This window comes from Prunus dulcis, chromosome 5 (genome assembly GCF_902201215.1).
Source record: "Prunus dulcis chromosome 5, ALMONDv2, whole genome shotgun sequence".
NCBI lineage: Eukaryota > Viridiplantae > Streptophyta > Magnoliopsida > Rosales > Rosaceae > Prunus > Prunus dulcis.
In genome coordinates this window covers 370,832-384,431 of record NC_047654.1, presented here as the reverse complement: position 1 = coordinate 384,431, position 13,600 = coordinate 370,832, and the positions used below count along the sequence as shown (strand labels likewise).

General features: G+C 35.1%; 2 protein-coding genes across 2 annotated transcripts; both read right to left on the bottom strand.

Annotated features, from left to right (window-relative positions):
- Nucleotides 1-3,605: 3,605 nt before the first annotated feature.
- On the bottom strand, nucleotides 3,606-5,203 carry LOC117629205 (cinnamoyl-CoA reductase 2-like). The gene is made up of 6 exons (XM_034361717.1): nucleotides 5,035-5,203; nucleotides 4,772-4,944; nucleotides 4,455-4,637; nucleotides 4,209-4,371; nucleotides 3,912-4,104; nucleotides 3,606-3,808 (listed from the first exon to the last, which is right to left on the bottom strand). The coding sequence occupies exons 1-6, from the start codon at nucleotides 5,150-5,152 to the stop codon at nucleotides 3,673-3,675; spliced, it is 966 nt and encodes a 321-aa protein (XP_034217608.1). The 5' UTR covers nucleotides 5,153-5,203; the 3' UTR covers nucleotides 3,606-3,672.
- A 1,948-nt stretch (nucleotides 5,204-7,151) lies between these two features.
- Nucleotides 7,152-10,280, bottom strand: LOC117629206 (cinnamoyl-CoA reductase 2-like). Its single transcript, XM_034361718.1, has 6 exons — nucleotides 10,100-10,280; nucleotides 9,452-9,621; nucleotides 8,958-9,143; nucleotides 7,900-8,062; nucleotides 7,471-7,660; nucleotides 7,152-7,308 (listed from the first exon to the last, which is right to left on the bottom strand). Exons 1-6 carry the CDS (start codon nucleotides 10,215-10,217, stop codon nucleotides 7,176-7,178), a joined length of 960 nt encoding a protein of 319 aa, XP_034217609.1. The 5' UTR covers nucleotides 10,218-10,280; the 3' UTR covers nucleotides 7,152-7,175.
- Nucleotides 10,281-13,600: the final 3,320 nt, after the last annotated feature.

The window sequence follows — 13,600 nt, the reverse complement described above, 5'->3', positions numbered from 1 at the left end:
AATATGTTACTAACGAAATTTTCTTTGCAGAATACATCTAGTTTTCTCCATATCTAGTGATGCAATATCTACTTGTTTTTCCTATCATTAAGCGCTTGATGTACTTGAGAAGCGAGATTATCTTTGATCATCCATTCAGGAAGTGAGACTATCCTTGATCATGTTTCCTCTAGATCGAGGAACTGTAAGGACAATCACATGCTCTAATCTCCTGAAGTTCTTCTAGGCTAGGAGAAATGAGAGTTTGTTGTATGTTACCTCACTAGTTTCCTTCCCTGATTTCTTACCTACCTTGCAATCAATATCACAATTCTTTGTATCTTTTATTTCTTTTTATAACTCTCTGTTCATAAGGAATTTTGTTTCTATAGAACCATCATCTGAAGAACGAATCCATGTAGTGATCCTAACCCTGAGGGTTATATATATATATATATATTCTTTTTGACAAAGAGAAAAGAACTGTGATTTTTGCTCTTGCAGGATATAACTAGGTCATCAGGCGTTACATTATATTTGCTGAGCCGATATGAGCTTGAATGATAATTGAGCAAAGTTTCTCCCACCTAAGGATGTAAGCAATACTTGTGTTATTTCATGCTTGTACTCTTATTTTGATATTTGGTACGACATCCTTAAAGGTAACCAAATGGGGAGATAAGACTGTTCCAAAAGAACACCATGCAAATGACCATTCCAGAAGAATGACTTGCATTATAGATCATTTCAGAAGAACGACTTGTATTATGACCATTCCAGAAGAATGACTTGTATTATGACCATTCCAGAATAATGACTTGCATTATAGATCATTTCAGAAGAATGACTTGTATTATGACCATTCCAGAAAAATGACTTGTATTATGACCATTCCAGAAGAATGACTTGCATTATAGATCATTTCAGAAGAACGACTTGTATTATGACCATTCCAGAAGAATGACTTGCATTATAGATCGTTCCAGAAAAACGACTTGTATTATGACCATTCCAGAAGTATGGCTTGTATCATTCTGTTATGTATTCATGAAATATTAATGCAAATTTCACAAATTGCAAGTTGGATACATTGATAATAAACTGCATAGATTAAAGTCCCATAAGAACAGAACATGGGTATAGCAGTGATCAATATGATGCACGCATGTTGCGTAGCAAATGATATGGATTAAAGTCCCAGAAGGACAATCCATTAACATGTCAATATTAATACGGTGCATGTCTAATTTGTAGCAAATTATATGGTTTAAAGTCCCAGAAGGATAATTAATTGACATGTGTGTATTAATCTATGGCATGCATGTAGCATGACATATATATGGGTTCTAAATATTCCAACTCGCCCTACTATAAAAATAACGCTCCATTGGAGGTTATGATCCACATTCTCACATAATTCATCTTATAAGATATGTATGTCTGGAAAAAGACAATAAAAGCCCCTGAAGTGGCTTGGGTACCCAAAAGCAAAGAAATGTTTATAATTGATGCATGCGCATGCACATGAGAATGGTGGGATCACAAATTGATAAATGATAATTTTTGGTTTTGGAGTAGCTACTCAAATCATCAATGGGCCGTGTTGATTGGAACCACGTTCTATTATTAAATGTCGACAATATCATTGGCCAAAAAAGTGGAAAGAGGCAATTTCATTACATATGAGAATGAACGTGAAAGAACAACCCCATAGTACGAACCCCAAGGAGATGTTAACCCTGAAGGTTAAGCATGGGTGTTCGGAATAAAGAGGAATATACTCACTTTATATGAAACAATGTTTCTGGTATAAACAAGGAATGTTGAGGTTCTCCATACTTATAGATGCAATCATGCCTTATTATTGCACATTTATGAAGACCAACATGTTATCTTTAAGGGAATGCACGGAGCATATCGCCATAAGCGATTCCCTAAATATGTACAAGCAGAACAAATAACTAGATATAAAGCTATATAATGAGTCATGAAAGTGTAATCCCTTAAATAAAATCCTTGAAGGATTGAAATTGCATGAAGCAAGTCCCTGGACATGTGCCTAAAGCACAAATCTTGTACTCAATACTAATATGTATAAATTGCCTCACTGAGTACATTTATTATGATATGGTTGCAACACATTGCAACTCCAGAAGAGTTGATAATTGATCAAAACTCCTGAAGAGTTGATAATTGATACTTAGTTAAAACTCCTAAAGAGTTCAAGAAATAGTAGTCTCGGCTTGAAGATCGAGCATTATGCCAATGAAATTCTTGCCTATACTAAGAAAGTATTGAAGCATTTTTATGTCGATTATCCGTTGGACACTTAAATGATTTTTCGGAAGTATATTGTACCAAACATTGTATTTTCCAAATAAAGCTCAGCTCCATCACCACTACTTTGGGATGATGTGAGACATATTTGATGCTATCTCTACATAACACCATATACGGGCATATTCTTTCAAGTGAACTTACAAATAGTCCAGGTTTTGTTGGATACGTGAACTCTGAAAATTTATATGATTTACATAGAGATCACTTACTGGAAGTATATTTACTAAAGAATTTTTGATGGCTTCATCTTCCTCTCACTCCGAAAGATTTTCTCTCAAGAAACGTAGTTATGAATATTTCAGGGAGATATTCATCAGGAGGAGCATTCAGAAATATGCTACACTGATTACTGTAATCTTCTTCCTTCCATCAGTATTCTACCTCACTGGGTTTCCTTCTAGCAAGATTTTATTGAGGCAACAATATGTTACTTGTGGTCTCCAAGGGGGAGTGTTGTAAAGTCTAGAATGGAGCCCACACGTTTAGAAATAATGAAGACTTGTTGTTTGAGTGGGTGATGTGATGATGAAAGTGTTGTAGAAGTGGAACCCACATATTGGAAGAAATGATTGCACATCCACGGGAAGCCAAGCACATCCACGGGAAGCCAAGAGGCTTTGCCTATAATGGACTTCCTCCCTTCATTGTAAGACGACACACCATCTGAGAAGAAATGAGAGCCCAGGCAGAGAGGAAAGAAAGAAAGAGAAGAAAGAGGGAGAGTGAGAGGAGAGAAAAAGAGAGTAGAGAGAAATCCTCAAAGAGAGAAAAATCAGTGAGCCATAGATATTGTAAATACTAAAGTTGTAGCTCTATTATTTTACATAGTGAAAAAGTTACCGCTGCTACTTTCTGAGGACGTAGGCATGACCGAACCTCGTTAAATATTGTATTTTATTTACTTTACGTTCAGTTCAATATTCTCGCATATCCCATTCATTTTACAACACTTGTGTGTTCTCTTTCAATTTTGATTTTGATTTTTTTTTTTTTTTTGACTTTCAAATAACACTACTATATATATATATACCAACTAGCTAAGATTGCTACATACATTGAGATGTGTTTCCTAAAGTAATAGGTCTTATTGGTTGGAAACCATTGGAATCCTAACACGAGGCGTTATACGCATTTAGTCATTTAATTTGAGATTTAATTTGACTATAGAAGGATTTAAAAGAGTGCTAGTGTTATATGAAATCTTTTATGATATTATATATTTATGAGACATCACGTGTGCAATTCAAAATGAGAGCAGAGATTGCTAAGAATGCTGATGATGATCATAGCGAAATTATTATCTTCATTGTGCATATGATGATAGGGAAGATACAATAAACATGTGAATTTTTTCTAGTCCACAATTCCAGCCTTCCGGTAGCTTTCAATGGAATCAATGAGAGTTTCCTCCACAGGCCGGAAAGTCCAACCCAACCTCTGCAATTTTTCCGAACTGAGGTACTCTTTTTCTTCCTCTGTGTGGGTAAGGCTGGCAATACAAAGGCAAGGCATCTCAGTAAACATCAACATGGATGGTTAAGGCGCACAAACTGAGAGGTGAAGAAAAATATTGGAGGGTTAGAAAAACTTACATCTTGGGATAGCTGTAGTTAGGATATGCAGGCCTCAAGTACTTCTCCACCACCTCCTCTGCACCGATAGCGTGCGATGTGCATAAATATCTCTCTCCGGCCTCAGACTTGTTGTATGCAAGAAGCAGTGCTTCAGCGAAATCACGAGCATCCACGAACGTCCAGTAATTGTATCCCAATGACTCAACCCCACCTACAGACTCACAGTATCAGACTAAGCTTGTTTATTTATTTAAATTTGAAACAAACAAGTATGATATGATATGATATGATATAGAGCTAAGTAGATAGGGATACCTTTTACAGTCCCAACAAGCAGAAGGCTACTGGAATTCAAATTGGATTGCAAAATTGGCCCCAAAATGACAGAAGGACAAACAGTTACGACCTCAATTCCATTTCTTTTTCCAAACTCCAAAGCCTGTCTTTCTGCTTCTGTTTTTGAAAGATAGTACCATTTCTGTAACACAAAATTAATGGTCTGGCTTCACCATAAAAGTGAGGTTCTTCATCCACCAAATATAAGTCAAAATGGACAATTACCTTGGTCGTTTTAATATATTCAGGAACAGACCAACAGGTTTCGTCCTTGACTTGACTCTTAGGCCAGTCAGGGTTCATAACAACAGCGGCTATGGAGGACACAACAACAACTCTCTTCACTTTGGCTTCGACGCAAGCCTTGAGTACATTAAGCGTTCCCGTTACAGCTGGTTCAAGAAACTCCTGCAAGGAGCAGGACAGATTGAATTATAATAGTAAATAAAAACAGCATAACTTGTATACTTTGAGGTCTAAATACGTATAACAATTTGATTTATATTTTAAGAAAATTAATTAATTAAATATAATAGTCTTGCCTCAGGATCTGCAACACTATGAGCAGCTGGTACAGGACTGGCAACATGGAAGACTCCACTGCATCCTTCAACAGCCGCACGCAGAGAGTCGTAGTCCAACAGATCTGCCTTGAACAGTTTCAAGTTCTCTGATGCTTTCTCAAGCTTGTTCAAGTGAGCATACTTGCTGTCCCCTGCACATCAATACACATCTTTAATAAATTATATATATATATATATATATATATATATAAACCAACTAAGAGAAGAGGAGAGAGACTGGCCTGGCTGTCTGACTGTTCCATGAACAACATAGTCCTTTGAGAGAAGAAGGTTAACGACCCAAGAGGCGGCAAATCCTCCAGCCCCAGTCACGCATACCTTTTCTTTCTCACCCGCCATCTATAATCTAATGTATCTATGCGTCTCTGTATTATTAGCTGCTGCTATGTCTTCTTGTTTCCCTTCATTCTGTCTACCTGTCTATGTCTATCTTTATATATAATTAGTTAACCTTTTTTTTTTAATCTGAATTTCAACGACCTTAGTTAATGCATTTCTTGCATTGCGACATTTTCTCTTTGTCTTTTTGATGACACGGGCCCAAGAGTGCATTGCGACTTTGTTGCCTTGTTTACTCCGCACACTGGTTTTTAAATTAATTTTATAAATAGGGTGCTGAACCTAAAAATTAATTGAGTACACCTTATAATCTAAGTTAATCCTAATATTTTAATTAGAATGTAAAATTAACTAAGTACACCCTATTTAACTACCAAAACAGTCCTAGTACAACACTCTAATACCAATCCTAAACCAGCTTTCTCTTTTTACATGAATTTGTGCCCCTTTTTTTTAGATTTTGGGTTTCATCAAAATCTTTAATTTCATAATACAAATCATAAACTAGTACTCGCTACGTTATTCGTGAGCACCATGCAATACGAAGACTTTTCTATGTCTGATAAGGGTTGAATACAATGAGTAAAGTGTACTTATTAAAATTTTATTTGTTTCACAATTCAATATATCTTTTTTGGTCATTTTATATTAGGATAAATTAGCAATTCAATAAATAGTTTGGTAGTAGGGTGTACTTAGTTAATATTCATGCAAGAATGTACACCATACAAATATAGACAAAATTAGTACCGGAAATAATATGAATTTACAATATGAGAATATAAATAAATCTGACAATAGAATCTATATATATAAAGCAAAAGACGGAGAATTGTGAAACATTCAAAATATTAGAAAATGTCCTTGGTTAATTCAAACATTAAGAAATGAAATTATTAATTAAATGAGGATAATATAATAAATTCATATTTTTTATACTAAAAAAATTAAAATTAAAAACAAAATCAAATAATAAGTCCTACTTTTATGGAACATAACTACCCATATTATATTTTCTTAATTCTAAAAATAAAATATAAAATATAAAATAAAACCAATTGTCACATGCGTGAAGGAACTAATATTATTCTGTATAAGCTTTTATATAAGAGGATCTCTATTTGTGGGTCCCAACTAATTAAAAATGAACTGTGGCGTGGCGCCTAAGATTTTACATTTTCATATTGTAGCAAAATGATTTTACATCTTGAAATATTCCAATCAAGATGCCACCATCCATATTTACATGCTCTAATACGATTAATCGTATTTTACAGTCTCTATCGACCGACATGCACTAACTGCCCAGTCAACTAGAGCAAAAATAATAATAATTATCCACAATTGCGATTAACCTTAAAACTATGTAGATATATCTGTTTAGTGTTTTGATTCTACAACTACATAGATAGCATCTCGAAATTTGACTAGTAAACCACCAAATAAATAAACAATCAACAATAAGATAACTAATGATATAGCAATCAACGGCTAGGATGAGAGTACTAGTCGTTAACCTCAAAGACGTTCTTAATTTTTTGTTTTTGCTGAGAGAATTGTATTGTCCCTATTCTTAATTAATCCACAAAACCATAGGGCTTGGTCTGCGGTTGTAGCCAGCTGAGCTTTCTTTGTCATTCATTATTAGCATTGACAATTTGTATCACCATTCATTATTAAAACCTAATCAACAACAAATTTCACTAAATGAGAACCCGTAGGGAAAGGCTAAAACAAACAAAGACCCTTTTCAAGACAATCCAAACAATAAACACCTAAATTTAATTGGTAACTAACACCCATCCCTCCCATAGACAAATGATCCCTCAATGGATTATGCCAACTCGAACAAGTCAAAGAATAGCAACATAAAGGCTAAAGCCAAAGGACTATTTTCCCAACAAACAGAATAGATAACTAAAAGATGAAGTATAATAATAACTATCATTACCTAAAGACAAAAGCAACATATGTAATAAAGTGGACTCCAAGCTAATTAGGTAAAGCATGCTATGATATCTTTTCAATCTAAAAGTCCAGCCTCTTTGTAGCTTTCAACAGAGTCAACTAGCGTCTCATTCAATGGTCGGGCACTCCAACCCAACCTCTGCAGTTTCTCATAGCTCAACCGCTGTTGTTCTTCTACTTCCATAAAGCTGCCAAAACATACATGTGCACAATCATCAAATTAGTTTTAAGAGAAAATCATAACAACAGGAATCACAGTCACTTCTACTTTTGGATTGCTTGACCATGATGATCAATAAAGTAATATATAGAATTTGAAAAGTCCCTCAAGAATCAAAAGGAAACCTTACTTGTTAGGATAATTGTAGTCAGGATAAATGCTCCTCAGCTCCTCCACGAGATCTCTTGCCTTGATATGGTGGCCGGTGCATATGTATCTTCCTTCAGCCTCGGGCTTCGCATACGCCACAAGGACTGCTTGAGCTACATCCCGCACATCAACTATCATTCGGACCTTGTTTTCCAATGACTCATACCCTTCTGCATGGATACATTGCTAAACCCAGTTATTAGTTAATATAGATACCAGAGATAATGAAGGGGGAATAAACCTGGATTTTGTTTCGTAAAAACTGAAATGGAGCCAAATACATATACACTAGCCTGGACAATTACTGAAGGATGCGTTTGCTACTCCAACTACCTATCTATACATTTGTAGATTCTAAAGCAAAAGAATTAGTTATGCTCCATGTGGTTTTGTTAGAAGAAGTAAGTACCTTTCAAAAGCTTGATGAGGACCAAGGTACTTGCATTTACAGTGGACTGCAGAATTGGCCCCAAAATAAGTGTAGGACAGACAGTTACCAAGTCAAGCCCATTTCTTCTCGCAAACTCCAGAGCCTCCCATTCTGCTGAAGTTTTTGAAAGACTATACCAATTCTGGAAAATTAAACAAAGAACTAGACAGTCAACATACAAATGCAAATCACTTGCCTTAGCGTGCACAGACAATGCTTCATAATTGTTAAACTGGTAACACATAAGAAAGTGATATAATCACACTAGAATAACTTTAAGAGTCTGCGTAGCTAGACGATAAGATCACACTAATGGATTTGCTTCATTCTAAATTTCTACGATAGTGAAATGGTACTGATGAAACTATGAGCTAAAGTTGCAGAACTGCTCAAGATAATTTTTCAACAGCATTGCATCTCATAGGCCTAATAAAAAGCATGATTTGACCATTTTATTAAGTTGTGTTTTTGTAATAAATTTTAGTCTGCATTTGGATTTCAATTTAAAAAATAGTTTGTCATGATTCTAAAACATATGTAGTTTTAGAATTTTGGTGGTCATTCTCAAAACCTCCTGTTTTTGGTAAATTCCTTTATTTTTATTTTCCTGTTTTGGTGGGGATTAATGATATTGCTTTAGGATTTCTAACTCTACAGATGAGAACTCTAGACACTTATAGTCTATCATCAACAGTCTTTCACTATTATTGACTACAGAATAGAGTTTCCTTTCTTTTATTCCTATTTTATCGGCATTTGCTCTTGGAATCCTTGGTGAAGAATCAGCAAATCCTAGCATGACCCTAAAGGAAAGTTGTGTATACGTGTTCCTATTTGTTGGTTCTACTGCAAGTCGCGTTGATCACCAAGACCACCATGAGTTCAGTGTACAATTAAATATAGGGAGCTGCTATGGCACTCCTAGGTAGTCATCATGCACTTGTCCCTAATGAAAAAGATCACAGATTTTCAAGTGCAGGATGACAATTTTTGGAGTGCTAATAAAAATTCCCTAAATACATACATTAATTGAATACCTCAGTTTTTCTGCAGTATTCCTTATCCGACCAACAAGTTTCATCCAACAATTGACCTTCAGACCACCTAGGATTCATGATCACAGCAGCAACAGAGGACACAAAAACAACTCGTTTGACTTTTGCTTCAAGGCATGCTTTAAGTACATTAAGTGTTCCCTTCACGGCAGGTTCAACGACTTCTACCTGGAAAAATAGTACAACAAGATACAGGAGAATATAAGCATTAATTTGGTAAGCATATCTTAGCACATTCAAATTATTTGAGTATGAAGCATGAACGTATACTATTCAAGTGAGCAATGGCAATGAAGATAGCAATGGTTGTAAATAGTTTGGCACCCCTTCAGTGCCCTAATCAATGAAATAACTTAGAACCACTTATATGAGACTCACTAAATGATTTAACTTAGCAACCATAGAAACTGAGTGTAGTCATTAATCTATTGCAAGTGAGATTGAGTATGAAGGGGACGAATTGGAGAGATTATTGCCTCAGGATTTGGCACAGTGCTGGAGGGGACTGGACTAGCAACATGAAACACTCCGTCGCATCCTAGAATCCCTGCACGAAGGGACTCATAGTCCAATAAGTCAGCTTTGAATAGTTGAAGGTTCTCAGATGCCTTGTCAAGTTTTTTCAAGTGGGCGTACTTGTCATTGCCTGCATGCACAATACAGTAATGTCACTAATTCCACATTAGTAGAGCAATTTCCAACATTCTTTGCTAGCTAGTGGAGAACAATGCTTGCTGAATCAAGAAATTTATTGATGTTTCCATTGGAACTTGAAATTGATAACAAAATCACCACTTTGTTTTTGTTTAAGTAAGCATCAGATAATGAAAAGAACACCAATTTATTGATTATGAGATGACACAAAATGAAAAGGCATCAGCTTTTAAGCATAAAGATGGCAGCCCAAATTTGCCTAATATTTAATCTGCATAAACGAGATCTAGCTTAGCAGATAATGAAAATGAAAATGAAAGCAGATTTATTATATGATGATGGAACAGTAGAGACTTGAGTAACAATCACATATACAGTGAACATAATTTCTTAGCCAAAGCAAGAAAGAAAGAAAGAAAGAAAGAGCAGGGAAGGAACGTTAGTTATGAGTGGAATTTGTATATAATTACTGGGGTCTCTAACGGTGCCGTGGACAGTACAATCCTTGGAAAGCAGAAGCTTAACGACCCACGACGCAACGAACCCGCCAGCCCCTGTTACACAGTACCTTCCTTTCTCAACCGCCATTTTTTTTTCAAACAACTCTCTCTGTTCCCTGTTTCTCGTTCTCGCTCTCTCTCTCTCTCTCTCTCTCTCTCTCTCTCTCTCTTAACTTAACTGACCCTGAGTCTGTCTGGCTTCTTCTCGAGGGCTTGGAGCCAGACTAAGATTACACGTACGATATGAAGAGCTTTCCTAAGATTACACGTCATTTGATTCTTTCTCTTTTTCTCGTATTTAATTTTTTTTTTCTTTTCTCTGGTCGTCCCAAAATGTAATGGTTTCAAAAAGTTGACACTGGACCAAAATTTGATCAGAATCTTTGATCGTAGTCAATTTTTCCAATTGAAATTTTTCCTTTGAAATTTCGGCAGGTCTACTTTGGTTTTTTTTATGATATCTCCCAAATTGTACTTAACTTGTTAAATACTTCTACATCTTGAACTACATTATCAAGAGTTCCCAAAAAAAAAAAAAAAACCTACATTATCAAGAACAAACATACTTTCAAATTTTACATAAAAACCAAGGTTCTAAATATCTTGGACAATTCATAAATAAGAAATTGGTTGAGAAAGTTGATAAGAGAAAAAAAAAAAAAAAAAAAAGGATTGGAGCAAGAAGCGGTGAAATGGAAATAGGATGGGGGGAAAGGGAGAAAGAAAGAGAAAGGTGAGGATAAGTATTTAGAAGGCCAAGATGTTTGAGGATTATGCGCCAAGATGTCTGAGGATAAGTATTTAAAAGGCCAATTCATTCTTAATCCTTCCTTACAGTCCAAGAAGGGATGGTTCTTCTACCTGGAAGGGTATTATATATGGTGCCCAACTTCTTAGAAAGGGTATGAGTTGGAGACTTGGCAGGGGTGATACTGTTCTATTTTGGATCACTGGCTCCATGAGGCCATCTCCAACCTAAGGGGTGGAAACTCAAAATTTGAGTTTTGTGCCCAAAATTCATCTCCAACTCATGTATTTTGAGGGGTGGAATTTGAGGTTGAATATCAGTTCAAGTTTTACCTGAACTGATAATTTGCGTGAAAATAATGCTACTCTTATCATATTTATATACCACATTTACATACTACTTTATGTGACAACTGAAATGAATAGTCATATCAATTAAAATTATTTAATATTTTCTTTTTCGTTTTTTGTGTGGAGCCCAAATCCTTGCTCTGCAGCCCATGTGAAAGAGGAAAAATAGGCGGGCCCCATGTGGCAGCAAGCTGTCTGCTTGCGCTTTCGCTGCACGACAAGTGGCAGAATCTGGAGAAAGAAACGTTGCAATCAGATGGCCCAATTTGAAAGCTGAGTTTGGTTTTTTTTTTTTAAATGCAACTGCTATATCCACATCAACGATTAGGATTAATTTTAGGCGATTTGAACAGTAAAATTTTACATTCATCGGCTCAAATTTAAATCCAACAGTCGAAATAATATTTGTAATTAATCTAAATTAAATCCAACCCCAAAACTTATTCCAAACTTTATAAATAGCCATTCATTTAGTAAATAAGCAACCAAAAATTATTATTTTTCTTTTCTCCCTTTGGTAAATAGTCACTCATTTGGTAAATAAAATGTTGTTGTACTTTTTTTAATATTATTTTTAAGTGATATTCTATTATGTTTTGGAATTTTAATTTTTTTAGGTTAAAATGTTTAGAAAATTAAATCATGAATATTGAGATAAAAATCATGTTAAAAAAGTTCGAGAAAAAAAATTATGGTTTAATCATTCTTAAACAATTTAATAAAGTTGCGGACTCAAATTAAGAGTCTGCAAAGTTGGAGGGAAAAAATATTTTGAGTCATGAAAATACATGAATAGTTGTATTTTGGAGGGTGTAAATTTGAGTCTAGCCTCAACGTGGTTGGAGATGGCCTGAGGGTCCCTTGCTGCATCAAGGAGTGCTCAATGTAGTTGAGCAGGATTGTACAGTGGATAGCTTTTTTAAAAAATAGATGGTGGGATATTGATAAATTGAGGGGTGTTGTGACTGAGGAAATTGTACAAAAGATCATTAAAGTTCATGCTCTTTCTAATGCTGCTGTCAAGTCTTGGTTCATAAGTAATCTATGTTCTAAGGCAAGTTGGGTGAGGGGAAGGAATTCCTTGGCACACTATCTTTATTTTTACTTGCTAGTTTGTCTGGAAGTTGAGGAACCGTCTGATTTTTGCTGAGCTTGAAGAGTTGCCTAATTGTCCATAGAAGATTATTCAAGTTGCTGTGAAGGAGTGGCTTCGTTCTGTCAATTGTGTCAATCCTAATTGCCTCCTCGAATTGTAGCTTTTAAATTAAATGTGGATGGTACTTGTAAGACATGTTCTGGGGCTATTGGTGCTAGGTGTGTAATACGTAACTACTTGGGAGATTGGGTTGGTGGATTTTCTATTCACTTAAAATAACAATAATTTAATTGAGTAGTCAAAATATTTCGGATTCAAGTAATTTTTTGCAGATATGATCTTTGAGTGAATATCTAAAAATTAGACAGTTCAGATCATTGAAAAACAATGTGTGGTGGGCCCTACAACACTGGCGGACCTAGTAAGGTGCAAGGAGGTGCAGCTGCACCTCCCCTCGCCTGAAAAACCATTGTAGGTGCTTCAAATTGCCCATTTGCTCAACTGGTGTACAGATTACCTTATTTTCATTTTCAACATTTAAGTAAATGTCTTTGTCCTTTTACTTTTATTTATTTTTTATATTACTCAATTTACTTAATTTTACAATGTAAATAAGGAAGTACCCCTCATTTAGATTCAAATAAAATACTATAAAATCAAATTCCCACCAAATCAAAATATGAAAATTCGGTTTTAGTGCAAAATACGATTTAGGCTAAAAATGATAGCTCATTAAGTCAATATATACTTCATACTAAAAATCATTTTTCATACTTAGTCAATATTGCAAATCCGCTAAAAAATTTCTGGTCCGCCAATGCCTACAAGGGTGTCCCTCAAATAATAACGGATTCCTCAACTAAAGCTCACTGTATATATATATGTACTCTTCTATTGTGGAACACCTTTTGGGGTCCACTAAAAGTTTTATTTAAACGATCCAAACCGTCTATTTTTCAAGTCTTCACTCATAGATTATCCTTAAAAAAAAATAGATAAATCAAAAAATCGTTAAGACAAGTTGTGCCCAACAAAATCGACGAACACGGCATTTAAAAAAAAACACTAAAATAATAATCGTGCAATTGAGTAGTCAAATTATATACATATCCATTCTATTGAGGGATACCACCCTATGATTATTATTTTTTCAACGATCCAAACAATTTAATTTTTAAGTCTTCATTCATAGATCATCCTTGCAAAATATCAGGTAAACCATTAAAGCATTTAGTTGGGATCAACAAAATAGACCAACACTGTGATGCAAGAAAAGA